This window comes from Phaethon lepturus, unplaced genomic scaffold, assembly GCF_000687285.1.
Source record: "Phaethon lepturus isolate BGI_N335 unplaced genomic scaffold, ASM68728v1 scaffold25056, whole genome shotgun sequence".
NCBI classification, from domain to species: Eukaryota; Metazoa; Chordata; class Aves; order Phaethontiformes; family Phaethontidae; genus Phaethon; species Phaethon lepturus.
The window spans coordinates 12,328-38,132 of NW_010546297.1; the positions used below are offsets into that span (position 1 = coordinate 12,328).

The window sequence follows — 25,805 nt, forward strand, 5'->3', positions numbered from 1 at the left end:
CCTAAAAAAAAATATGTTAGATGTCTGTGTTCAGGGTAAGACTGACCATAGAAGAGTCATCTGGCTTTTGTAATGAATTTGTTCACATTAGTGATTGCTGTCATGCGGTCCATTAATTGCACGTTGTCAGAGATTTCTGTAACTGGTTTGTATTAAAAGTATTTTTTCAGTGGAAGCTTTTGTGTCTATTATGCCTTATTTTGGAAGAAAGTTAGGAACTGGCTACATTGTGGTTTTCAAGGTCTTGAACTATTTATGGGATTGTCTGCTAGGCCCTACATATTACTTGCAGGCTTTAAGTGTTGGATGGGAAATGAAATAACAGGGCAGCAGGAGAATGATCTTAGTAAGCTCAAACTGCTAGAATGAAAATATAAAAAGGCAGTTGCTTAATTAGAATTACAGTTACAGAAATCACAAACATCATGCGGCTAGCTTTTGCTTTTAACTGATGGTAAAGGCTGATTAAAAATAAGTACTATTGAAAGTATTCACACATTCAAAGTTATTTTGAGATGTTTCATTTGCGTAGCAGTTGGATCAGTACAGCAAAGCACCATGAAGTGAACAAATAGCTCTACAATAAGAAGTGCAATGTGGGAATCAAATACTCTGCTCTGATTGAGTGCTCTGGGTTGCAGTTAATAAATTTACAGCTAACATAAGGCAAGTCACTAATCTGTTGTTTAGTCTCTGAAATACTTGATTTGGAATCTGGTCCTTGTCATCATGCGAGCTACATAGATACCCTATTTACCATGGGACCAACTGAGTGAGTTTTGCTCTGCTAAGCTATTGGTACTGTTCTAAAATAACTCATATATTAAATAACAATATTTTGAAGAGTTTTGACCGTCTATTAAATAGGAAAGGTGTAAAAAGCCTGCGTTTTCATTAGTTTATTTTCTGTTAATATCATTATCACAATATCTACACTGGTACTCTAAGATTTGTATTAATACTGATATTCTTGATTGTGAATTTGATTTTTCATTAACAAAGTAACAGTAATTTTAGAATGCATGGATTTTTTTGTTAGAATTAATTTTCCTATGGTATTTTAACTGAGTACCTGTGGGCTTTCTTGTTCATAAGAATTGGGGTTTGGATGATCTAGTGTGTGATAGGTAAGAGGATTTGACACAGCTTGTCACTAAATCACTTGCTCAGGTTCAGCCTAGGTGATAGTCATGGGAAGATGGTAACTGCCTGGCAGATGTTGGGTGGCATTTATGATGTGATGTTTGTGCATTCAGTTCCTAGTGGAGAAGTGTTGAAAAACATCATTATTTGTTGGCAATCAAAACAGAGGGGAGCTGGATAATGAACTAGCATATGGAGTGAAACAGTGTCTCAGCATTAGACATGGTCCCTTCCGCTCAAGGTTATGGCATACTGATGAGAGCACGGCCCCGATTCACTGAAGCTCTTGTGAGTAAGTCTGAACTCAGAGGGTGCATTAAATCCCTGAGCTTTGGACTTCTTGAGCATAGTGCTCATGTTGATCTGCCTCTTAGCAGCGCTAATTAATTTGGCCGCGACAGTGTATTATGGCAGTGTATCTCCTGGTTTGAAGTTGGCTTGCATCTGACCAGTTCACATCACAGGCAGAATGAGTGTGCAACTGTTTGTGTAGAAGACCTGGCCTGAGGGACCTTCAGTCACTGTCACTGAAGAGCTGGAAGAAGTTTTACGTTAAAGTAAAGTAGAATGCAGGTGGGGCCTCCTGGGAGTTTTGCAGGCATTAAGTGGGGTTGTGTAAGGGTCACCTGTGTAGGCTTCTCTTCTAATGGGTGAAAAGTCTGGGGCTGGTGATTCATGTCTGCACTTGTAGGTTAAACAAGACTGGTACTCCTTTCTGGCACAGAGACCAATTGGCATCGAATGACCCTGACGATACTGTTAAACTCTTTTATGCCTAAAACAGAGTGGCTGCTTGCAAACTGCTTATTGAAAATTGCTCCAGCCCCATGTTAATAACTTGAACCATGTGTAGGAATTGCTTGGGGGAGGGCTACCCTGGGTACAAACTGTGCCAGGGCCTGTTATAACACCTGGAGGGTGCAGATCATTGAATTCCAGTTCTTATTGCCATTGTATAATATATTGGTACACCTGCACCCAGATAGCCAGAGGGTACGTTTTGACATTACGAGATGTCCTTTAGCAACACCTACCTTTCTCTACTTGTTCCTGTCCCCATGTCACAATGTATAGTGTACCATCTTCTGGGATGGCACAGCTGTTTGTGTGCCATTTTGATCCAGCTTAAAGAAAAAGATGTGCTGGGCATTTTTTTAGTTGAATCAGTTCCCTGATTTGCTTCATCATCTGGCTGCATGCACAAACTGAGCTGAGATGCATCGAAGAGCAGGACGGCACGCTGCAGGGACTGAAGTGTGTGGCAAAACTCGGGCCAACAAGTGCCATAAACCAGTATTGATGTTGAACATGTTGCAAAGTCAAGCCACACCTTGAGTGAGTCTAGAATATTCTGTGTAACATGCAGGTTGAGCAAGCTAGGAAGTGTAAGAAGGATTCGCTTCCTGTGTAGGCTTCCCTTGACTTCTTAGAATCACTTTTGATTTCAGTCCAGTGTCCTCTCTAGGTAAGATCAGTCCTACTGGCTGAATTACTTTATGAATAATAACTGCAGTAGTTTAAATCCATGTATATTTGGAGGTATTTTACACTGTCTGCAGTGAACAATAATGTTGTCTTCTATACATGTCAAAGGCACAACAAAACCTGAATGCAGTTCTTTTCCTGGCACAGCCTTTTCCATAATGTTCAGGTATAGTACAGTGTATTTTGCCTGCCAAACATTAGAAAGAAGTGGAATGCAGTGGCTAGTGGGATTATCTCTGAAGCAATACTTTTCCAGTAGAGATAGGCTGCAGTCTGCTGTGTCTTTTCTGGAATAGATGGGGACTGTGCAAACTAGAATGAACTGCACAGGGAGAAACATTGAATAAATTGCAAATCAAATAGAACTGAAGGTACCATCCTTAACATACTTCATAGTGTGAAGTGTCTCAGAAAATCAACCTGTTAAGTACAATACCAGATGGAAATGATTGGTAGAGTTACAAGAAAGTCAGACTCATGTCTGTAACACAGGAGGCTCTGTGTATCCTGATAGAGAGCTTGGAAGACCACAAACCCCATAGCATATATTCAATGGAAGGATTTCTGTCCAAATGGTTTAATGGAAAAAGCAAATATGACCTGTTGTGTTTGTATAGAGAAAACTATCAAATTCTAATGAGTAATCATCATGAAAATGACAATGAGGGAAGTGCTTTCATGTACTCTTCAGAGAGGGAGAATAAAATATTTTGGCTGTGGCAAAAGCAGAAAAAGCGTAGACCACAGAGGACTGTTTCTCCATCTTACTTCTATTACTCATGCAAAAAGAGAAATTAAAAAACATTATACAGTGTTAATTTTCTTGCTTTATCCAGATACCTTTCAGGTAATTTTCAGTCTGAAGAGAAACACTTCCTACAGTCAAGAGGCCGTGAGTAGGAAGGTTGGATTTACGGTGGTGGAGATTTGGGACAGGCATCACACTACTGAATTTAGTGAAGTCATTTCAGATGCTTATCCTTGTAACTTGGAGCAAAATCCAGTCCTTAAGTATGAAGATAAGCCTTTCCAGTATCTAAATGTTATTAATTATATGTTTCTTCACAGTTTGTTTGTTGTCTGTTGTCAAAATACTATCAAAGAACTGCATGTTGCTAACTTAGTAATAATTTGGGAAAAGTTTCATGATAAAGGAGGCTGAACACCAGTACAGGTTGCCCAGAGAAGTTGTGGCATCTCTGGAAATTTTTTGAAACTGAGTTGTACAAAGACGTGAGCCACATGATCTAACTTCAAAGTTAGCCTAGCCTAGCTTCTGGTTAGAGTAAGTAACCTCCAGAGGTCCCTTCCATCCTGAATTATTCTTGCATTCTCTGCCATTACTCTCATTTGTTTCTGAAATGCTGCAAGTATTTGCTTAGAGTGGCATTGGCATAGAGTCCTACCACAGAAAAAGTTCTCAGAGCTGCTCAGTACACTCCTTTGCATGGGCAGATGAAGAAACAAAAAACTAATGATGCGGTACTTCTCATACATCACTATGTGGGAATATCAGGGTGAGTTGCATCAGCATCTTAAAACATGGCTTATATCTTTACTTTGATGACCAGCTAGCTTGATACCAGTGCTGTCAATTCATCAGATGGAAATCTTAGTGGAAAGGTCCCCTTGTTTCTGATGGTCACCCAAAGTATGGTCATGAAAAAGTGTATTTTATGCTTGTATGTATTTAAAGTAGAGATAAAACATGTTAAAGCCATTAAACAGGGCACTGGAGACAGTGTGTTGGAAGTACTGAGTACTGCTTTGCTCATCCATGTTTAAGAAAGATGAATTGAAAGTGAAAGAGATGCTGAAAAAAATAGAGCCTTGTTTAGCACAGCTGAGCACAAACTAGGGCAAATGTGGTTCCTCTCAACGAATGTTTTAGGAGTAAGTACTTGGGAAAGACAACAGTCCACATATATCGTCTTTAACTGTATTTAAATTGTCCATAAAAAAACATATCTGGAAGTTAGAAGGCAGTTTCTTACCAATAGAGCTTGAGCTTCCTGAGTAAAGTTTTGCTTCGAGTAGTAAAGGCCAAAAAAACCCCAAAGCTGTAACTTGTTTTCTAGCTGACCGTTTTCTGTGATCAGTTTTGAACAAAACTGAATGCTGTGGGTGCCTTCACTAACAGAGTACTGGATCTCAGTAGTTCACCAAGTCCTTCGTAGTCATATGTTCCATATGGACAAAGTTTCACTGTGAAGTGGAGCAGCTTTCTGAGATATTTATAGCTAGAAAAGTATTTGGAAGGATTATCATAACTTTCTGACTGTAGTTTTACTTGTGGAAAAATTAATACTGAGTATTTTTGCCTAAATCAAGATTTCAGAAGAACTGAAAACATAATCTTGAATTTCACAGCCTTTTTCCTTTTTGTGGAAGAGAATGTGAAATGCATGCTGAAAGTCCAGGCTGAAAGGAGAGATATGAGGGAAAATGGGCACATTTCAATCATAATATTAACCTTTGTTTTTCAGTGCCTGTGCTCTCAACATAATGTGGTGAAACTATCAAAACATTTCCACAGCATCATCTTTTCCTGTTTGTTTTTGGTGTTTTTTAATAAACTGCTGGGTGTACATTTGGTGTTACTGCTCTTTTTGTTTTTTATATTGTAGAAGTGCAGTACTTAACAGTCTAGAAATAGGTATAGTGTGCAGTTTCTTGGAGGATTCCCAGATGTACATCTTTGACAGGACTTTCCTATGTCACCCCTTGGTCCTAGCTGTTGCAGCATGTCCCACTGGTAGGAATAGGATGTCACTCGGGCATTCTTGTCATCAAAAAATGTCAACGGGAAACTAAAAAAATGGTCCATACCAAATACTTCTAGCAATTAGCGCATCTCCAGGGGGCCAGAAACAAGAAATGCATATTATTCGTAGGTTGCCAAGGAACCTGGGAACATACTTCATTCAGTAAGTAAATAGGAAAAGTTTGCACACAGTTTACAGCAGGTGTCAAAAGTTGTGGAGTAAGGGCAGGTAATACGGGCTGTCTCCGCTGCATACATCATTAACAGAAGTGCTTTCTTCTCCACCTATCTATTAATTGACCAGCATATACAAAGTCAGCCATTTTCCAAGAATTATTTTAACCTAGCTTAGTACATTTTGAAAGAAATTCGTGTGGGTGTGCAGCACTAAGCATTACTGATACCTTCAGCATAAAATTGCTTGGATCTTGGAAGCACACACCAGTATGGGAGACATTGAAAGAGCTTCATTCCCAGTAAATCTTGGGAGTAGGTCGATATATTGGCTAGTGGGTTATAGTTGGGTAAACACCTAGAGTATAAAGTGATCAAGGCACATGTATTTATGTGCACTTAGTGGTCACTAACATGTCACAGGGACATAGCAACTTAGGCTACCATTTGATCATGGCATGGGATGCTGGCCTCAGAGAAGAATGAGGTAAGACTATCTTCATGTTTTACTGCATCAAATCTCTGCACTTCTGCTAGCCCAAAAGAAGGAAGACTTATCTGGGAGTGCTTGCACAGTTGATGAATCAAAATGTGAATGTCTTGTCCAAGGTCATATCCGAAACAGGTGGCTAAGAGAGGAAAAGGTATTCTGGTCCTCATCTATTACCCCAACCATAAATGCATTTGTCATCTTCCATTGGTCCCTTGCCTCATTTACTGCAGTTCTTACAACTTGATCAATGAGTCTTATCCATATTTACTTAGCTACTGAAAGAAGGGGCTTCTGAGCAGCATACATTATTGTAAAATGATAAAAAATCATAAAATTCTGTATTCTGGTATATGTATTAGGAGCAGACAACTTTATAGTTATTCCTTGACTTTTCAATGCCTGCCTTTGAACTTGCTAGTATCCCTATCTTTATTAAAAATACAGTTTCGTGCCTAAAGATTTTTTTCCTATGATATTTCTGTGGAGAAAAGGAATGAAAAATAAAGCACTGGTATACCATGGAGTGAACTATCAGTGAGTCCTTTTGCCACACTCTGTAGCCCTTTTATTGTAAGAAAAAAAAAAAAATTACTGATTAGAACATGAGCATTAAATTAGCATTGTATTCTGCCACACCTTTGGAATTTGCATCAAAAGAACTAAGAAGGTAAATCTTCATTTCATGCATGTTTCACTCGAACTTTAGTTTAGTAGTTTTGTTTTGATAATTTAGTGTCCTCTATTCTGCATATGCAAAATCCCTTTGCTAAATTTTTAAAACTTGATGTTATCAGATCCACTGGCATACTTAGGAAAAGTATGTCTGTCATTAAGGACTGCACTGTTACTGAAAGTGAACTTGTGTCTTTTCTTCTGAGGAAAGGAACTGCTGAAAAACAAGCCATAGGGAGGATGCATAGCTTTGTTTTGTTCTATGTTTCCATATGTATCTATCTGTGAAATGAGCCCTTAGGAAAAACAATACACTCTGAATGTGAGACAAACCTCTAGGTTGTGTGGAACTTAAAAATTACTCTGAAAAAGAAGTGCATTGACTGTTTTTCACTCTGCATGCTATGTATAATAAATGTATCTCTTCAGGTATGTTTAAAGTGTGGAATCAATCTGAATGAGAAATATTAATAGAGAACTGTTCAGGTAGTTTACAAATAACCTCTCTTATCTGTCCTGCGCAATGCTGTCCTGTCTTTTGGGAGCCCACCACCATGGGAGGTGGGGGATTTTCTCTGTTAATACTGCTCATCAGGACTTTCCCACAGGAGATGCACTTGAACTAGGACCAAGTCACTTGTCACCTAATGGTGCATGGCTGAAGTTCTGTGTCCTGTATTCCTAGAACACACTAGGTGACTCTACGGAGAGGGTCTTCTTCAGCAAGGGAAGACAGAGGAGGGTGTGGGGTTACGTAGAACCTTGTGATCACAGCAGATATAAACAGTTGGTGAGGAAACAGGCATAGCTAAAAGTTAGTTTTCTGTTAAATTCCATTTAATTTTGTATGCTTTTAATTCCAAAAACTGAAATTGCTTTGTGCAGGCTTATAAATATTTAACACACATTTTTAATGAATAAGAAATTGACTTTAAGGGTCAGTAGCAGATTTGGTTACTTTTTCAGGTACTTTTTTTAATTGTTTCTCATTATATTTGTAAATGTAATTTAAAAATCTTTAAAAAGAAATTAATATAGGCCATCAGAGAATCATCTCTAATAGATAACACTCATGAGTGTTTTTCCCTTCTATTACACCATTAGACCAGGGTCTTAAGAGTTTTTGATGAGTACCAAAGTCTTGCAAGGAAAAGAGATTTCCCAAGGTCATACAGTAATTTTATGGAATATTCAGGAATAGAAAATGACTCCATGTTTTATCTTCTCTAATCAAATAGTTTTCCAGATGGTAGACTATTTTCCTCGGCAGTCTCTCCAGCTTTTGTATGTTTCCTACAAGAGGTAGCGTACTTAAAAGATCATCCCATGGAATAAAGTTTCAGAAAAATGATGCTGGCAGCAATGCTTGTTTTTTTGAATAAATTGTCCTAATACATGTCTTTCACTATTTAAATTGTTTATAATATAGTCATGTTCAAAATAAGACTATTACTGGAACTGAATGACTTTATTTATTAAAACATCAACAGAGCATTGATGCTGGTGCAAATAATGAAATAAAGTCAAAAGATCTCAGATAAACTCATTACCACCCCTCTGATGGCAAAGTGATTGGAAAAATAGGCATTTAAGTTACTTGACAAATTTATATGCCTGAAGAGAAGATGTGAAGTAAAGCCTAGCTATTCTTCATTGTATGTTGAAGATTGCAGTACTTGTGAAAGATACCATACATTCACCTGTAAGGCAGCAAGTCCAGTCCTGAAGTCAGGAGTAAGATGCCGTTATTTTACATTTTTTAGTACACTACATGCATACACATGTAATTCCTTTTCTGTGAGCCTTCAGAAAGGGAAACGAAAAAGATGGAGTAGTATGTCTGGAATAATAAAGATAAATTTTAAAGTTAGCTGGGCTCCTGTATTCTGTTATCTACACACAGATCTCACCACTGGCTGTAGCCTAGTTTGGCTTTTGAAGGTAAAATTGTGTCTCCTAATATGCCTTCAAGACATTATTACACCTTTAGTTCTGAGCCCATAAACCATTACTCTGGGTGCTCATAAATATGCATTTCCTCTACACTTTTAAGTAAGCTGCTATTGCTGTCATTCACTTTTAGTTAAGACCTGTCAGGTGGTGTTTCTGTTGAAGGAAAGAAGTTTAAATTATGGGCGAACTGAAGATATGTAGTTCTTAGGAGTGCTAAAATTATGAGTGAGTTGGAGAGATTATTCCTCACAAGTAATTTTAGGATCCCAAGGGATAATGGTGATGTGTACAAGAGATACTCCCTTCTCTGCTAATTCCATTAAAAGCCTATGATTTCTGCATTGCTGGAGTGAGACTCCAAAAACCTGCTTTTCCATCTTACATAATCACTTTCACAGTATCCTGTAACATCCACCTCTGCTAAGACTGTCAGTGCATTGACTCCTGGAGTGACAGTGATACATAGGTCTGACAAAGCATCCTTTGCAATATGCTTCACTGAAGTGAGAAGTGTGAATGCTGACACTATTACTGGAAACCTTTTACTTAGGCAGAATTAATAAATTACAACTAGTATTTTGGGATGGTCTTGTAATATACATCTGGTTCAGAATGATATGACTTACTAGTAAGGAATTACTGCATCTTGGCAGACAGCATCCAATTTATTTTCAATTCTGAGAAAAGCATTATCCACTGGATAACACACTGGGTCAGGAGTTAAGGCATTCAGGATCATGGCTGTGCCATTCTTCTGGTGCCTGACCTGATGCAAGTCTCTTCACCCAGATGTCTTCTGCCCCTTCCGCCACTCCTTCCCCCTTTTTAGACTGTGCTGTTGTCCTTGGGGTGTGATGTAGCTGTGATTGTTCACAGGGTGTCCCCCTCAGCTCCTGCAGTTTTGCTCCTAGGTGGATGCTGCAAATCCCATACTTGGACTGAATCTGTAAATTTAGTCTGTTACCCACAAGTTCTAGCTCCAGTCCAGACTTTGTTTGGTTCAGGCTTGGGAAGCTTTTCTTTAGCAAGTTGTGACCAGTGGTGAGTTAACGGTGAGTCAGTCTGAAGCAAAGGATGTTTTTAGTCTTGGCAGCAAGGACACAGGCTAACGTTAAAAGGGATTTCAGTTCAGCAAGGCAGGCATTAGAGAGAAGGTTCTCAGCTGCACTGTCTCTGAGGCTTGGTCCCGGGCTCATCATGTGACTTTGTCAATGTTCTTTGTTTGCTGCAAGACTTTTTTTGTTTTTCATAAAATCAGATATACAGCTTAATGCTGAGTGATGTACTAATACTGTTCGAATACTGCCATCCTATTTTGCGTGAGAAATGTGAACGAGAAATGTGAGAAACTGTGAAATGGATGCAATGTGATATCTGTAGTGGAAGTCCTGTACCCTATTTTGTTTGGCCTCGTCCATTCCCTGAGTTGCTCAGGTTTTCTGTGCCACCCCCAAGACCTTGCTGTTCCAGCTAGGGAAGAGGAACCTGAGGGTGACAGGTTGTGTCCTTCTCTTCCTGGCCTAGCTGTCCCTATCCCTCCTCTAAGCAAAGTCCCACAGCAGAACGGCTGGTCAGGTTTGGCTGGGGAGGCCTGTGGCTCCTGGGAGGGTGCTCGTGGAGGAGCAGGGGCATGGGAGAAGGGATGACTCTAGATCCATGTTGTGCCACAGTGCAACTGTGACATCCCCCAGGGACAGGCTCCAGTCACCTAATAAGGTTGGACGTATCAGGTAGTTACTACAGCACAGAGAGGGGGATCCTTCTCTCCTGAAACACCACGTTATGCAGAAAGTTTAATATTATTACTACAGATCTTGGTGATGTTGTGGTGCTTATTCAGCAAGCACTGTTGCGAATGACTCAGTGATGTTGTCTGGCAGTAGCATGATATACACCGAAGTAATAAAATAGCAACTGCTAATGAAAACATTTTGTGGCAGTGGTTGGTTTGGTCCTGTTCATGTGCTCAAGAGGTTAAACTTACTGGCAGGGATGTGGTCTGGAAGAGTTTCTTCAGTGGGGAAAGACGGAAGAGGGTATTGCTTTCCTTTTGATCATGGTCTTATAATCACTTACATGTGTGGGGTTTTTTTTCCTAAAAAAATACCCCGGTAGGGGATCTTTGACTTCTCCTGTGACCTCAGTTGCTCCTGCTCTGTTTAAGGTCAAAAGAAAGTAATTTATATAAGACAATGGTAGAAATTTCTGGCTATGTAGTTGTGGGGATAAGAAGAACAGAGATGTTTTGCGGAACATCTGTTACATGGATATGCTTTATTGTGGGCAACTGAATTGGATGACCTGGTCATCAATTTCTGTATTTTCCTTTTTTGTCTTTAAGTGCTCTCAGTGGAGAACTGTTAGTAGTATTTTCCTACCTTCCTGCCTAAGCACCGGCTAGCTTTTATTGGAGCTAACCTCTAGTAATTATAAAGCCAACATCATAATAACAACCAAACAGATGGGACATATAATATTCATAAATTATTGAATGCAGCATCCTCATCCTTCACAGTAAGCTCTTCAGGACAGGTCCGTTGTCTTGTGTGCACCTACAGTACAAGAAGGAGATAAGCAACAGCCAACATAATTTGTCAAATCAATTCAATTTTCGTCTCTGACAGAGTGGCAAACCTTATCGATAAGGAAGAGGAAGAGGTGCTGTATGCCTTGACCTTGTCAAGGCTTTTTGACAATGTAACCTGGTAAACAAAGTACAGATGCATGAATATGAAGCTATTGCAAGACAGGTACCAAGTTGATATGAAAGGTGTTCTCAGTAGTTATTAATGGTTTATTCTCTGTTTGTAAAGGTGTAATGAGGGATCCATAGTGGTTTACAAATTATACCAGTATGGAAGGCAGTAAAGAGATAAGAGTTTAAGATTAAAATACAAACTGAATTTTAGAAATCGATGAAATGGCTTGGAAAAATAGAATATAATTCAACAAGGAAAAGGGCAATATTTCTTAACTTTGGTAGAAATAATCAACCTACAGACTGAATATGGGTAAGAAATGCTTAGGCAATAATTTTGGAGAAAGGGTTTGTAACAATGAGCAGAGTCACAGGCAGATTGTGATTGAATGTGTGTGGAGAGTGTATATATAAAAGATACCAATAAGGCCTCAGATGAAGTGCTGTGTGTAGTATTTTGTACAAAGATCAGAAAGAAGAGTCCAGAAGAGAGCAAGAGAAGCGCAGAGATCAAAGACAGAAGGAGTGGGACTGAAGGACTGGTTCAATCTGGAGAGCAGAAGACTTGAGAGACATAATAGCAATCATTAAATATATAAAAGCCTTACGCAAAGAAGAAGGGAATGTCAACTGTCCTCCAAGTCTATGGTGGACATGACAAAAAGTAATGTGCTAAGAGTTCAGTAAGGGAGATTAAAGTTAGATACTAGATGTGAGGAAACTTTTCATGATAAACCTAGTGAAGCACTGGGGGAGAGCGAGTGTGGCTGTGCCATCTCCATTTTTAAGCACCTGTTTTTCCGTGACTCTCTAGTCCCTGTATTGAACATCGTTGCTGGATGTGTCCTCCAGGTCGGTATCTGTGACAATGATGTAATCCTCTCTCTCTAGCCTTTGCTACTTAGCTTCTCCCTGGCAGATCCCCTTCCGTTCAGCTTTTTCCCCTAGTAAGTGAGCTATGAGTATATCTTCAAACGAGATACATTAAAAAAGTCTGAGGCCTCTAGGGACAGAGATGGCAAAGACCAGAAGAGTACTCATAGGACTTGTGTAGCTCTGGAACGACGGTGCTGCGTGCTACTGCCATCTTCCTAGAAAGCTCTGACCATAAGTCTGTTTTCACTTATTTTGGTGTATATCACATTTTCCTCTGTTTGCAGCCAACAACATTAATAAAATCAGCATAAGCCGAGTTGGATCTGGGCGCAGTTTGTCTCAGAAAGGCAGAAAGATTCTTTGTGTGCTGAATGTGCCTCTTGCCATGCGTTACGCTGCCTTTTTCACACTTCTCATCATCAAAGAAATAGTATGATAGTTTCCGTTGGCCAAAAATCATCTAATCTAATATTTGATAAAATTATGGCTTTTAATTGCGTTTATGGTGGATGCTTCACTCCTAAGCAGTAATATTTTTGTTTTGCTTTTCTCATTTTCAGAATTTATACTAAAACATAGCTGCTTATATGAAAGTGCAACTGCTAGTAATTACTCCATAACAAAGTAATAAAAATGTGCTCAAAACTACATGTGCACATTAATGCATGTATATATTACGTAGATAGAGAAGAAGCAAAACACCCACCCAGTGATCTGTTTGAAATTAATTGTGTTAATTTCTCTTTAAGAGAGGTGTTTAATGTTTTCATAGTGGTCTGTTTGAGTATGAAATGTTAAAAGAGATTGTTGGAAAGGTTAATCAAAGAACTGCCACCATGTGTGTTTACTATACTCCTTTTACATGGAGCTGTTAGTTTTTAATGGCTGTAGGCATGCACCTGTTGGGCTTGAGCAAAAGATTATAAAAGATGATTTAGCATTGAAACGTGTGAAAAAGGACTGCCCATCAAATAGTATCTAGTAAGCATCAATATTTTTGGTGCTGTTCTTCAGCTTTTTTATTATGGTCTTGCAGTTAATTGGGTATATTCTACAGGTATTAAAAACAATGAAATTACCTGACTGATTAGCCGATTTACAGTATTGATGTTATTTTTTGCTTTGTACATTATCGATAACCAGTTTTCTGAATTTCTTTTTGTATTTGCTTATAAAACAACCCTTAAAAGAAGTATCAGAAAAGGTGCTAATTTAAATATGTTCTTAATTACTCATTGTAATCAACATATGTGTAATACAAATTTTAAATGTAAAAGATTTCTTTCATGAAATGCTGCTTTTCATGACAACTCATAGCAAAATCTGAGGGATTTTCTAAGGTATTCTGTTTCCAGTCAGAATATTATATTTAACAAATATTACCAGACTTCTGTTTTGGAATCAGGGAAAGATAGCAATAATTAAATGGGTATGTTATAGTATACTTAAACATGCTTTTTTTTTTTTTTTTTAATCTTGCATGCAGCATAAAGGGAACTTACTCATTTTAATGCATCCTTCTTGTTGGCTTAAAGCTGAAATATAGTTGCTTGAAAATTAATTTGCCCCTCATGAATGACTGGTTGGATTATCTTTGTAGCATTAAATGTCAACCCTGAGCTCAGAGCACATTGTGTCTACGGTAAAAAGTTGTCCCTGAGCACTTAATGTTGTGTTAAATGATGATGTGTCCTTTGCAAATGTATTATTAGTGTCAAGCTGTTCTGTCTCTCAAGATTGAAAAATGGTCAGTGATTTGAGCTTCCATTAAACCTGAATAAAAAAGAGAGAGGCTGTGGGGGGTTTTCGTGCCTTTTCTGACTATAGACATACTCCTGAGTACATGTAAGACATATCAAAATGTTTCTGTTAACCTAAGACTCAAAAAACTCCATTTGGAATCACAGCAATTAAAAATAAGAAAATCTCACTTGTGCTTCTTAGGGTAAGAATGGTCGTTGAATACATCTGTGTGATACTAAGGGCACAAAAACCAATAATAAATACTTCAGAGGTTGGGCTTGTTTCCGTAGACATGAGCTAGAGTTCTGGTGCCGATTCTCAAACATAGATTGTAACAGTTACTGATGTGTGATTTGCTGTCTGTATTTAACTGAGGTTAGGCCTGAAATTCCTTCAGAATTTTGTTTCTCTGAAAAATAAATAGTTATTTATGTTTCTCCTAAATAAATAGTTATTTCCTGGTTTAGTGTTACAGTGTTATGGATGAGACACACATGCTTAAGATGTGTCGCATGTGTTCACAGAGTTTCACTGGATTACTCAATGAATATACAGCGACTCATTTAAAATCTCTCAAAAATGTTTAATCATATACTTCTGTACATGCACCTTAGAAGCTAAGTGCATAGGTACCGTTATGGATCCGGGTGATGTTACAAAGCACTTGAGAAAACACTTCTTTCCCCGTGCCGGAGACCTAACTTGCTCACATTAATAAAAGCACTTAAAGAAAAGTGCTGCTACTGTATATGAGGTGATAGAGCCGAGTTTCAGAGAGTCCTGGGTCACATAGGAAAAGAAATGCTTTTATTCCCTCCTATTAAAAAACAAACTACTAAAATAATTACGTAATTTTTGAAAGTACAAACTGATTTGAAGTTTTTAGTCCATTGGCTTGCTGTTTATAGACCCTACTGAACTCCTTTGGTGCACTTCAGTTACATTACTATAGTTACATTAAGGTATTTCAGACAATGAAATTTTATGGCCAAATTCTCCGTCAGCCATTTAGCTGGTTCCAGGGAAGTGTTCCCTGATGATTGGAAAATGGCAAACGCTGTGCCCATCTTGAAGAAAACTAGGAGGAGGACATGGACATACTAGAGTGAGTCCAGAAAAGGGCCAAGGTGACCGTCTGGAGCACAGGATGTACGAGGAGAGGCTGAGAGAGCTGGTTCATTCAGCTCAAAGAAGAGAAGGCTCAGCTGAGATGTTATTGCTGTCTACCAATATTTAATAGGAGGCTACAGACAGGGTGAAGCCTAACTTTTCTCAAAGATGCACAATGGGACAAGAAGCAAGTGAGAACATGGAAAATCCAATCAGGTAGGAGAAAAATGTTTTTACCAGAAGGATGGTGAAATGTTGGAAGAAGTTGCTCAGAGAGGTTTTAGAATCTCCGCCTTTGGAAATACTCAAAACTCAGCTAGACAAGCTCAAATAGACTAGCTTCCTGAGCAACTGGAGCTAATTTTCAGGTTGGATCCAGTTCAGAAGGTGTCTGTGTTGTGAGTGGAGGGTTGGACCAGATGACCTCCAGAAATCTCTTCTAACCTAAATCATGCTATTAGTCTGTAGCTTAAAGCCTGTCCTGGTTTCAGCCAGGGTAGAGTTAATTTTCTTCATAGAAGCTAGCATGAGGCTATGTTTTGGATTTGGGATGAGAAAATGTTGATAAGGTGCTGATGTTTTGAGTTGTTGCTAAGTAGTCAAGGACAGTCCAGCTTCTCATGCTGGCCTGCAGCGAGCAGGCTGGGGGTGCACGGGGAGCTGGGAGGGGACACAGCTGGGACAGCTGACCCAGGCTGGCCAAAGAGATATTCCATACCATACAACGTCATGCTCAGTATATAAAGCTGGGACGAAGAAGAAGGAAGGGGTGGAGGGACGTTCGGAGTTACGGCGTCTGTCTTCCCAAGAAACCATTACGCGTGACGGAGCCCTGCTTCCCTGGAGATGGCTGAACACCTGCCTGCCCATGGGGAGTAGTGAACAAATTCCTTGTTTTGCTTTGCTTGCGTGCGCGGCTTTTGCTTTACTTACTAAACTGTCTTTATCTCAAACCATGAGTTTCCTCACATTTACTCTTCCGAACTCTCCCGATTCCCTCCCCCGTCCCACCGTGGGGGGAGTGAGCGAGCGGCTGCATGGGGCTTAGTTGCTAGCTGGGGCTAAACCACGACAAAGCCCTAGGGACTATAGCAGCCACACAGGAATGTTTCTGAAGAAGCAGTGTGATAATTTCACAGTGGCTCTGTAGTACACATGTAGCTAACTGGCTTGTGGAACTACCACAGCATAGCTGAGTGAGGGTGGAATTCACTGGGAACCACCAGCTAAGGTGTGATTTTACATGCATTTTACAGGCCCTTCGTGGCTGTGTGATGTTCTCTCTATAGTGCTAGTAATACTTAAGATAATTACTTCAAAGGTAATTTGTCCGTGTCCGTAAGTGTGCTGAGACTTCAGATAAAATGTACAGGAAAATGGTTCTCCTTCTCCACGTGTCCTTCAGATCTAGTTTCCTTGGCTCAGATTCATCCTGCTTAACCTCAGAGGTGAAACCAAGCCACCTGACTTGGGTGCTGAACAACTCTAGGCTCTCTCTCTTGCTGATGACGGTAAAATAGGCGCTGTCAGGGAGCACTTCAGGCTGTCCTAAATGGCTGTCACTCACTCTTTGGAGAAGTCTCCCTGTGGGAATTAAAGAGAGACCTAAACAAACAATCACCTAAAACTAAAGTCAGGTGCAATGGCTGTGACGTTCTATATTTTGCATGTAAGGAGGTTGTGGAGAATAGCGTGGCTGAGCCTTCCTCCATCTTGGACTTTCGCCACCACCAGCAAGACCTAACTTTTGCCTTCCCCCTATTACAGCGGGGTAATGGAGGGGATGCTTGAAGGCAGACTGTGGAAACCCTGAAAAGACCAGAGGATCACTCCCTTGTTCTGTGTTTGTTCTGTAGGGTTTTGTGGAGAGTTCCTAGAACCTTTGCTATTTCAGATCAATAATAATAAGAAGAATATTGATTTCAGTTTAACTAGGTGTGTGATTTCACACTTCCAGTTTGAACGTAAAGCTTGCCACTGTCTGTCTCTAGTTGCTAATTAGCTATGTATACATTTTTGTATGGGTTTCAGCATCCGTTACGTTAATGTACTTTAGTTAAACTACTACAAGTAACAAATTTACCCAGTATTTGTAGTTTTATTACAACTTAAACAATACTTTAACATCTGAAATAGATTGCTACTGTAGGGAAAATATTTTGATTATGACTGTAATACCAGCACAGAAAGATTCAGGACAGCAGTTTGTTGGTTGTTACAAATTATAGCGAAAGTGTTGAAAGGAATTTTAAATCTGTAATGTTGATTAGCAAATTTTACTATCTGTCAGGTTTTTTGGCATGCTGTAAGTAACTCATCTTCAAATAATTTGTATGAGTAATTAAATTTAGATTGCACATTTCTCATTTCAAATATTTTGACTCTTACCTATTTGCTTTTCCATTGTGGCTTAATTGGTGTGGTCTATATAAATGGACAATAAATTTATATACCTTTGTTATAAAGATCAGTCAGTGAATAGAACTTGGTATTCATCCCAGACAGAATTATGATTGAATGTATTTGCAAGATTAAAGCACTGAATTTACTTTTTTCTAATTAAAGGCAATTAAAGATTTGCACACACAAATAAAAGACAATGAATTGAGGAATAAGTGTAGGAGCAAGTCCATTTGCAGGTGAAAAGAAGTGCCTTTGAAGCAGAACCAGCTGTATTTTCATTTAAAGAATAACAGTTTAGGAAGCTTTTCTGCATGTGCTTGCTTGATAGCATAATGTACTCATAAGCAGCTTACACAGTACAGTATTCAGAAAATAGCAGTGCATTAATTTTTAAAGTAGCAAATGCAGACGAACAGCAATGCTGCCACATGATGATAATGAAGGTGGATATTGTAAAGTCTACTGAGAGAAAAGAAAGCAGGGAGCTCCCGAAATATGAACATTTATAAAACAATAACTGGATATTCATATGATAATAAGCTTGGACAGCAGCATCAACAAAGGCCAAAGATGCAGTCCTGTTTCTGCTTAAGCCTGATGAATTGAAAAGCAGAGAGGCAGTCTTTAGTCTGTTATTCAATTCCAGTAATGAGCTATTGTTAGAATGAAAGAGTAAGTATCTAGAAGGGTTGGGAATCTAATTTTTTTCCCCGTGAAGTTATTCTATAGATCTGTTCAGATTGTATCTTAAACGGCAGCATCTTTAAACACAATATTAATCACAGTCAGTTTTCTTAAATATAGTGCTCATCATGTTGCATTCTCAGTTACATATATAACAGAGCTTGGTATGCAAAATTACAGTGTTATGCATATTACCTGGTAACATCACCATATTTCTGAGGAGTAAAAAACCCCAAATTGTCACCCAGAACTTAACGAACTTGTCTAGCTCATATGTATTATTTTGTTGAAGTTTTGCATTAAGCAGGGTGTCATTGGAGGTTTAGTTAAAAAGAATACTGAATATACAAGATCAGGTCATCTCTAATCTGTTATTAAAATCATTGAATAGAGGATATATGGGTGTCAATTTCCCTTGTGAGTAGAGGTAAATCACAGAAAATCTTGTGAAATCTGTAGATTTTTAATCTTAGTTACATGTGGAGAAACAAACTTATGTTGCATATTGTATGGATCCCTATTTGGCATTTTTCACAATACAGCTGTGTTTAGTAGCTCAACAAGTACCTATATTTCACCCTTACCTTCACCCTTTTTCCAATTCTGCAGTGAGTAGACTAGTCTTCATTGCTACCTGTGGAAAGTTTTCAAAGCAAGCTCTGTAAACAGGGCACAACTCAGTTCAGCTGCTACTGAGGACACTTTGCCGCCAGGGGAGTGGGAAAACTATGAAGAAGGATGGAAAGAAGGGGCAGGGTGAAAGTGAGCTCTGGAGAGCTTCCAAAGGGCAAAGGCAACTTCAGGCACTGAAATGGAAAGGTGGATGATCTTTGCAGCTGGTCTTGGGAAGGAGTGACAGGAGGCAGGACAAGCAGAGAGATAGTGGCTGTAGTCAGTAAGAAAAATTGCCGTATCATGCACTAGTTCTTCAGCCTTAAAAATGGAAAGAAAATGATGGACTTGAGAACAGTTGTAAAGAAAGAAGTGTCAGGTTTGTAACTGAAATTGGGGTAATTCTAAAAAAAAAAGTTAAAGAAAGCTGACACTGGAGTTTGAGAGAAGAGATGAGATGAAGAATTGATACCAATACTGAGAAGTAGAAGAGGAAAGGATTTTTCTTAAGTAATAAAATAATTAAGATTTGGTCTGGAAATTTTCCAGTTCCATCTTTTTGGCGGCTACTTCTTGCCTTCCTCCGTTCCCTTGGGAAAACTCAGTGTCTGTCTTGAATAGGGATTGGGTAAAGCAGACAAATGGGTCTTTGTCTGATGAGTCCATCTTAACTGGCTTTGACGGTCACTTCCTGGGAAGAAGAAACAGCTTAAGCTGATGACCCTGACAGATAAATGTACAAGGAAGCCTGCAGGATAAGTGAGATAAAAACTAGAAGATGTTGAGAGTGTGAATATACATATTCCAACTGGCTGAATTTGCAGGTCTGAAAGAGCCTAGAGAGCCTGTATTATCTATTTCGGCTTGTTTTCCAGGTGGTGACGATCAGTATTCACGTGGTAGGGACTTTGCATTTCATAGTTCTTTATAGTCCTGTAGTGCAGATGTCTTTCCCAAGGCTTCAGAAAGTTCGGATGTTTTAAGAGTCTTTTTGTAGAATTGCTGAATCTGGTTTTCATTACAAAGAACTTCACAGATGCCCTTTTTAAACTTTTGCACTTGGTGGACTCAGACTGTTTCCCTACCATTTTTTTTCTTGTTCCTTTTGGCTATCGCATTTAGCAAGGAGAGTGGTAAATTAATGGCAGGTGTGTAGATTTGGAGAACTACCAGCTCTAGAGTCATTATTAAAATAGGCTATTTGTTATATAGGGAGGTTAGTTGTTCATATCAGATTTAATATAAATCTGGAAGTATTCTCTAGATAAGTAGAATCCAGTCTTAGCCATAGCCACGTGTCGTGATTTAGCCCCAGCCAGCAACTAAGCACCACGCGGCCACTCACTCACTCCCCCTCCCACAGTGGGACAGGGGAGAGAATTAGAAGAAAAACTCGTGAGTTGAGATAAACACAGTTTAATAGGACAGAAAGAGAGAAAGAAACAACGATAACAACAATAATAATACCAACAAAGGAATATACAAGAACAAGTGATGCCCAATACAGCAATTGTTCACCACCCCGTGATCGACAGCCCGTCCCCGAGCAGCGATTTCCGCCCCCCGGCCAACTCCAGTTTATGTACTGGGCATGATGTCGTATGGTAGGGAATATCCCTTTGGCCAGTCTGGGTCAGCTGTCCCGGCTGTGTCCCCTCCCAGCTCCCCGTGCACCCCCAGCCTGCTCGCTGGCAGGCCAGCACAAGAAGCTGGACTGTCCTTGACTGCTCAGCAACAACCCAGAACATCAGCACATTATCAACAGTTTCTCATCCCAAATCCAAAACACAGTCTCACACTAGCTTCTGTGAAGAAAACCAGCTCTATCCTGGCTGAAACCAGTACACCATGATACTGGAATAAACAGTGGCAGACTGCCTGAAACCAAGAGAAAGAACACCAATAAGCTTTCCCTTTTCTAGGAATAGACTTGGTTCTGCCGATAGATGTTGTTCACAGACTGGGTCTCCTGTGCAATATTTACCCCTGCTGGTGTCACCTTCGCAGTTGAGCCTTGGAGAGGAGGAGGGACAATGGGCAATGGGAGGAAGGGGAGGTGTGTTTCAGTAGCTGACTTGTCTCCCGTTCCTAATGGGCATTACAAAGCTTTCTAGTTTTCATTATCTAATGCCGTTGCATCGCTGGAAGGGAAAACTCTGACTGTCCTATTTACCCCAGATGGGAGAGCAGCAAACCTGAATTATGAGAACTCAAACTGAACTTAGTCCTTGTTGGTTATATACTTCTAAACCAAGGTATTTTTCATGCTTAAAACATCTCAGATGGATAAATTTCTATGGTTTGTTCACAAGTAAGTAAGAACAGCTGCATCACTTTATTAAAAATTGGCTCCCACCAAACAAACAAAAAAATTCAAGGCTGGGGTATATCTATGCCAAATTTCAGCCTGTAGTGAACTTTTATGAGTTATAAACTGCCATTTATAATGGAAATTCTGACAGCTCTTTAACTATTTCATAGGAAATATACGACTGCAGTACTTTAGGGAGAAGAAACATGTTCTCTTCCTGGCAGGCTTCATCTCATGACTTAGCCATTTTGGTGGTTCCTGCAATTCCTTCCCTACCTGTTCAGAAAAATTGCTGTACTCCTGATGCATCCTATTATCAGATACTGACTTCTGAAGAACAATGCTATAGTGTAGTGGTCCTGTCCTGCAAATGAGATACGTTAACTGGATAAATATATTGGAGCATCAGATATAAATGGTCATTCTGTCATCTTTTCTTCACTCTGTCCTCTAAGAAGGCTCCTTGGATTTATGCTTTTTATTGTCCAATAGACATGGTTTTAGTTATTTTTCCTTTTGTCACTGAGTATTTTCTAAGTTATTTCTGGTCTTTTATGAATAATATCTGACCAAAGTATAATAGGAGATTTTCACAATATATAATCCCTAGGGCTGAGGAGAGTTTATACAATGAAAGTAAATTCATAATGTGAGTTCAGCATCCACAGTGTGCTACAGAGAGGAGCTCTGTATTGATTATGAGCAGAGTGATAGAGTAGACAAAGGCAGAGATCTGTTTCCATGAAGCCAGTATATCAATGGGGAAGACCTTTCTTTCCCAATTAATGTTTCAGAATTTCACCGCTGCACTATAATATCCCAGTTTTGAAGGTGACCATAAAATGGCAAGCTTGCACTATTGGTTATGAATGTGAGACCACATCTGGTTGAGCAAATGGGAATGTTGCATGCACAAAATTGCCGGGCACAGTTTTAGAGAAAAGGTTAAATTACTTTAATGTAACAACGATGAAAGCTAAATGTAAAACTAGGTAAAATTAGTGGTTAAAAATGGCCGAAGTTTTCTGCTTTAAGCATTGTAGCTCAGTTTTGGAAATAGGCAAAAAGGACAAAAAGGCATGTATGCATTAGGGGAGAAAAATGGAAAAGACTTTTTGAAAAGCCAAAGCAGTTGTACTGAGGCTGTCCCCCTCTGAGCAGTTTCTTCACAGATTCCTCTTTTCCTTCTCCTTTTGTGACTGTATCTGTACCCTGAGTTCTGTTGACTTAAAGAAGCTATGGTTAATAGTACATAGTACAGCAGTAACAGGTCCTTCAGACAGCAGAAATATCCCTGAGAGATATCAGTGTTTTATGCTTTAGTACTCAGATAATGATTTATGCCATTACTAAGTACTTGCATGTCCTCCTCTGCACTCAGTTCATGTAGACTCACAAAGGTCAGGTTGGACGGAGCTCTGAGCAACCTGATCTAGTTGAAGATGTCCCTGCTCATTACAGGGTGGTTGGACTAGATGACCTTTAAAGGTCCCTTCCAATCCAAACTGTCCTATGATTCTGTCATAATCAAGCAGTTGGCTGCACTCTTTGTGGCTGCAAGAGAGAGTCCCTGTAACTTTCAAAAAGTCCGACTAAGACACTTTTAGAAGATTTTGTGTAACATGTTTCTACAAGCAGGTCATGTGAAGCAATGGTTGTATTAGTGCTTATTTGGACTGATCTACATGTCTCTGAGTTCTGATACTTGCAAATAATGTTCTGGTTCAGAATGATGAAACATTTACACTCACCATAATGTCCTCTATTACATTTATATATGCATTAGAGATGACTAACCAACAAAAATTATAATGAAGATTTTATTTTGATTGAAATGTGAGGGAAAAATGTTATCCACCTTTAATCTACTTATTTGCTGTCTGATGCTAACTGAACAATTTAACAAACATTGTACTAGCGGATGGCTATCCATACTTGTATTTTGATGTCTCTGGAGTAATAGGGTCTACATTGCTTGTTGCTGTCATTGTGTTAAGGGCCGTTGTTCCATGGATCAGGCCCCTGTCTCATAGAGTAGCTCCAGTTTAAAGTGCTGGACTGTGGGATGTTTTCAGAATGTTAGATCTGACTTTTCAACTGAAATAATTGCTGAACTTCTCTTTGCATCATTTTCCTTTAATGTGCTTTTCTACTCTAGGAAAACAAGATTATAAGAAAACCAGGCCTATGTTAAGAGCTACAAGATTAAAAGCAGAGGCCAAGAAAACTGCACTAGGCATAAAGGTAGAGAACTATTTGATAGCTTGTACCACCTTTGTGTATATGTTGTTTCTTTTCCCCATAGATGTGCTGTGTGAATATTGATTTCTGAGAAATATTGTTTATGACACTTCAAAATCTAAGTGGAATGCCAGAATCTAAAATATTTATGATGGATTGCTTTTACTTAACCCTAAAATAACTAGAATAGTTGAAATGCTATAAGATTTTAAGTAGCCGATGTCCTTGTTATAATGTATACTTAATTTAAGGTCAATAATGTACTGTATGCTTAGAAAATTGATCTTTTCAGGAGGCCTCTTTACACACAGGATAAATGCTTTAACGATCTCATATAGTTATAAAAATTACAATAAACAACTTCCTTCTTCCTCTTCCTATCCTACACCCAGGAGTAATTTAAAGACTGGTTTTGTTAAGTATTGTAAAATTTTCAGCATTATTATCTCAGTCTACATCCTTGTGTACTGCTTCTGACTTGGAAATAGAAGGCTTAACTAACAGCAAAACACATGGAAAGGTACTGAACTTTATTTTGGAAATGTCCCTTTTTCAAGCAGGTATAGTTGATCACAGCTGTGCATATGAGCAAGGAGGACAATTAGGAATATTTTGTGCTATCTACTACTCAGTGTGTCATCAAAATGGGATTTATATGAAGACACATTGTTTATTTAAGTTGCATCCAGTATTTTTCCCTCAAACTTATTTTTGAATCAAATTGATATACGATTAGCTTCGCAGCAAGAGTCAAAACTGAGCAAAATAAAAAAAGTTGATCAAATACCTGGGTATTCTAGTGAAAATAACTTCAGAAATGTTAAAAGGAGAACCTTTTCTTGTTTCTGGCAGATGAGAAATCAATTTTTTCAAGTTACAGCTTATAGCAAATGCCGAGGTATTACTACCAAGCTGTAACAGCTGTTGAGCTGCCAGATGATGTATTTGGTTGTCTTCCAGAATTTGCTATTATAATCACGAAACAGTGCTTTCTTTTTGCTCCTGATTGCTGATCTCGATCAAGCATTACCGTGCGATGCAGTATGTTTTCACAACATAATCTCCTCAGTTAGTGCTGTGTGTCAGGTTTTAATGAGAAAAAGTAGATTACCTTTTTTGTTTAAAAGATAGATTATTAACCTTTTGAGTTCAATGTTTTTTCCTTCCTTTCTTACTAAATTTTACTTTTCATTTTACTTTCAATGGCATGACCTTTTAAAAGTGTGTTCTACTTGGAGACTTTTACTGTATAGCCTAGTTCTTTTAAAATGTGCAAGTTTTTTGCATGTCTTTCACAAGTGAGAAAAATATGAAACTTGGTCTTTCAAAACATGTTTTCTTCCCTTATTTTCTTAAGTAATTCTTACTTAAAAATGACAGACAATAGGAAACCATATGTGTAATCATATGTATAACGAAGAATCAAGTATTAATGAGTAAAGAAATAAATAACAGTTTATTTTGTACAAGTCTGTGCCTGCCTGTTACAGCAGAATACTAGCTGAGTTCTAAGAATGAGTTTTGCCATCAAGGTGCACGTCTGCTCGCCATGTCATGGGTTGTTGTGTTTCTGGGGTTCTGCTAGTTGCTGTGTGCAATGTCTCAGGTTTGCAATTCTTCCTCGGCCTTTAAAATAAAAAGACAGACATTCTTTAAAATATTATCTTCCACCTGTAAAATTTTTTGTACGCTTGGGCCTTAAAATAGGACTCTGAATCATCCCCCAAACAGATCACAGTCATTTGCTTTGCTTCCTAATTGCTGAGAAAAGCTGACAGAGCTGATGAAAAAGGGTAAGGTAAGTTGGGCACCTTTCCCTCCAGGGATATGCTTGTGGGGGGAAGAAAGCAGAGCCTTTATATGCATCCTTCTCCCTGAGCCTGCTTAATGCCAACAACCTTAGGCTTACTAAATGTTACAGTACTTTCACCAGAATACGGGCAATCCCTGTAGGATAAAACTCTGCACTTCTACTGACAGACCCTGGAGCGCTCAGCACGGAAGCGAGGCATATTTAATGTCTTGGGATAAACTTGCACCTCTTCTCGTCTCGCAGTGACAACTCTTCACCCTGCTCTATCCCTCCAGTTCAGCAGAGCTTCACCATGGGCAGTGGATGCACCTGGAGTGTCTGCAGGGAAATCGCCCTCCCTACCCCAGGAGAGGCTGCGTAGGGACACGGCTTCTGTGTCCCTGTTGTGAGACTCCATAACCTCTCCCCATCTCTCAGGCAGGGCTTGTTTTGCTCAGTCCATTGTTAAGTTCCTCCAGCTGTCTAAGAGCAATCTTCTTACCTTCATCCTCCACACCTATCCCAGATATTTCTCTGCTATCTTCTGAAGAAATTTTGAAATAAGAATTTCTTGAAATCTCCTCTGTTAACACCTGCTTGCTGTGACAGCGGGGTGTTAAACAGTTCCTCATGTCTGTGGCTATCGGAAGA

General features: G+C 39.1%; 1 protein-coding gene across 1 annotated transcript in view; it reads left to right on the top strand.

The window, feature by feature from the left end:
* The window catches only part of TRIQK (triple QxxK/R motif containing), a 41,841-nt gene that overhangs the window by 8,097 nt on the left and 7,939 nt on the right, over window positions 1-25,805 (top strand). Inside the window, exon 2 of the mRNA XM_010289247.1 lies at window positions 23,280-23,365. Coding sequence (XP_010287549.1) covers window positions 23,280-23,365 — 86 coding nt within the window. The remainder of the gene's footprint in view (window positions 1-23,279; window positions 23,366-25,805) is intronic.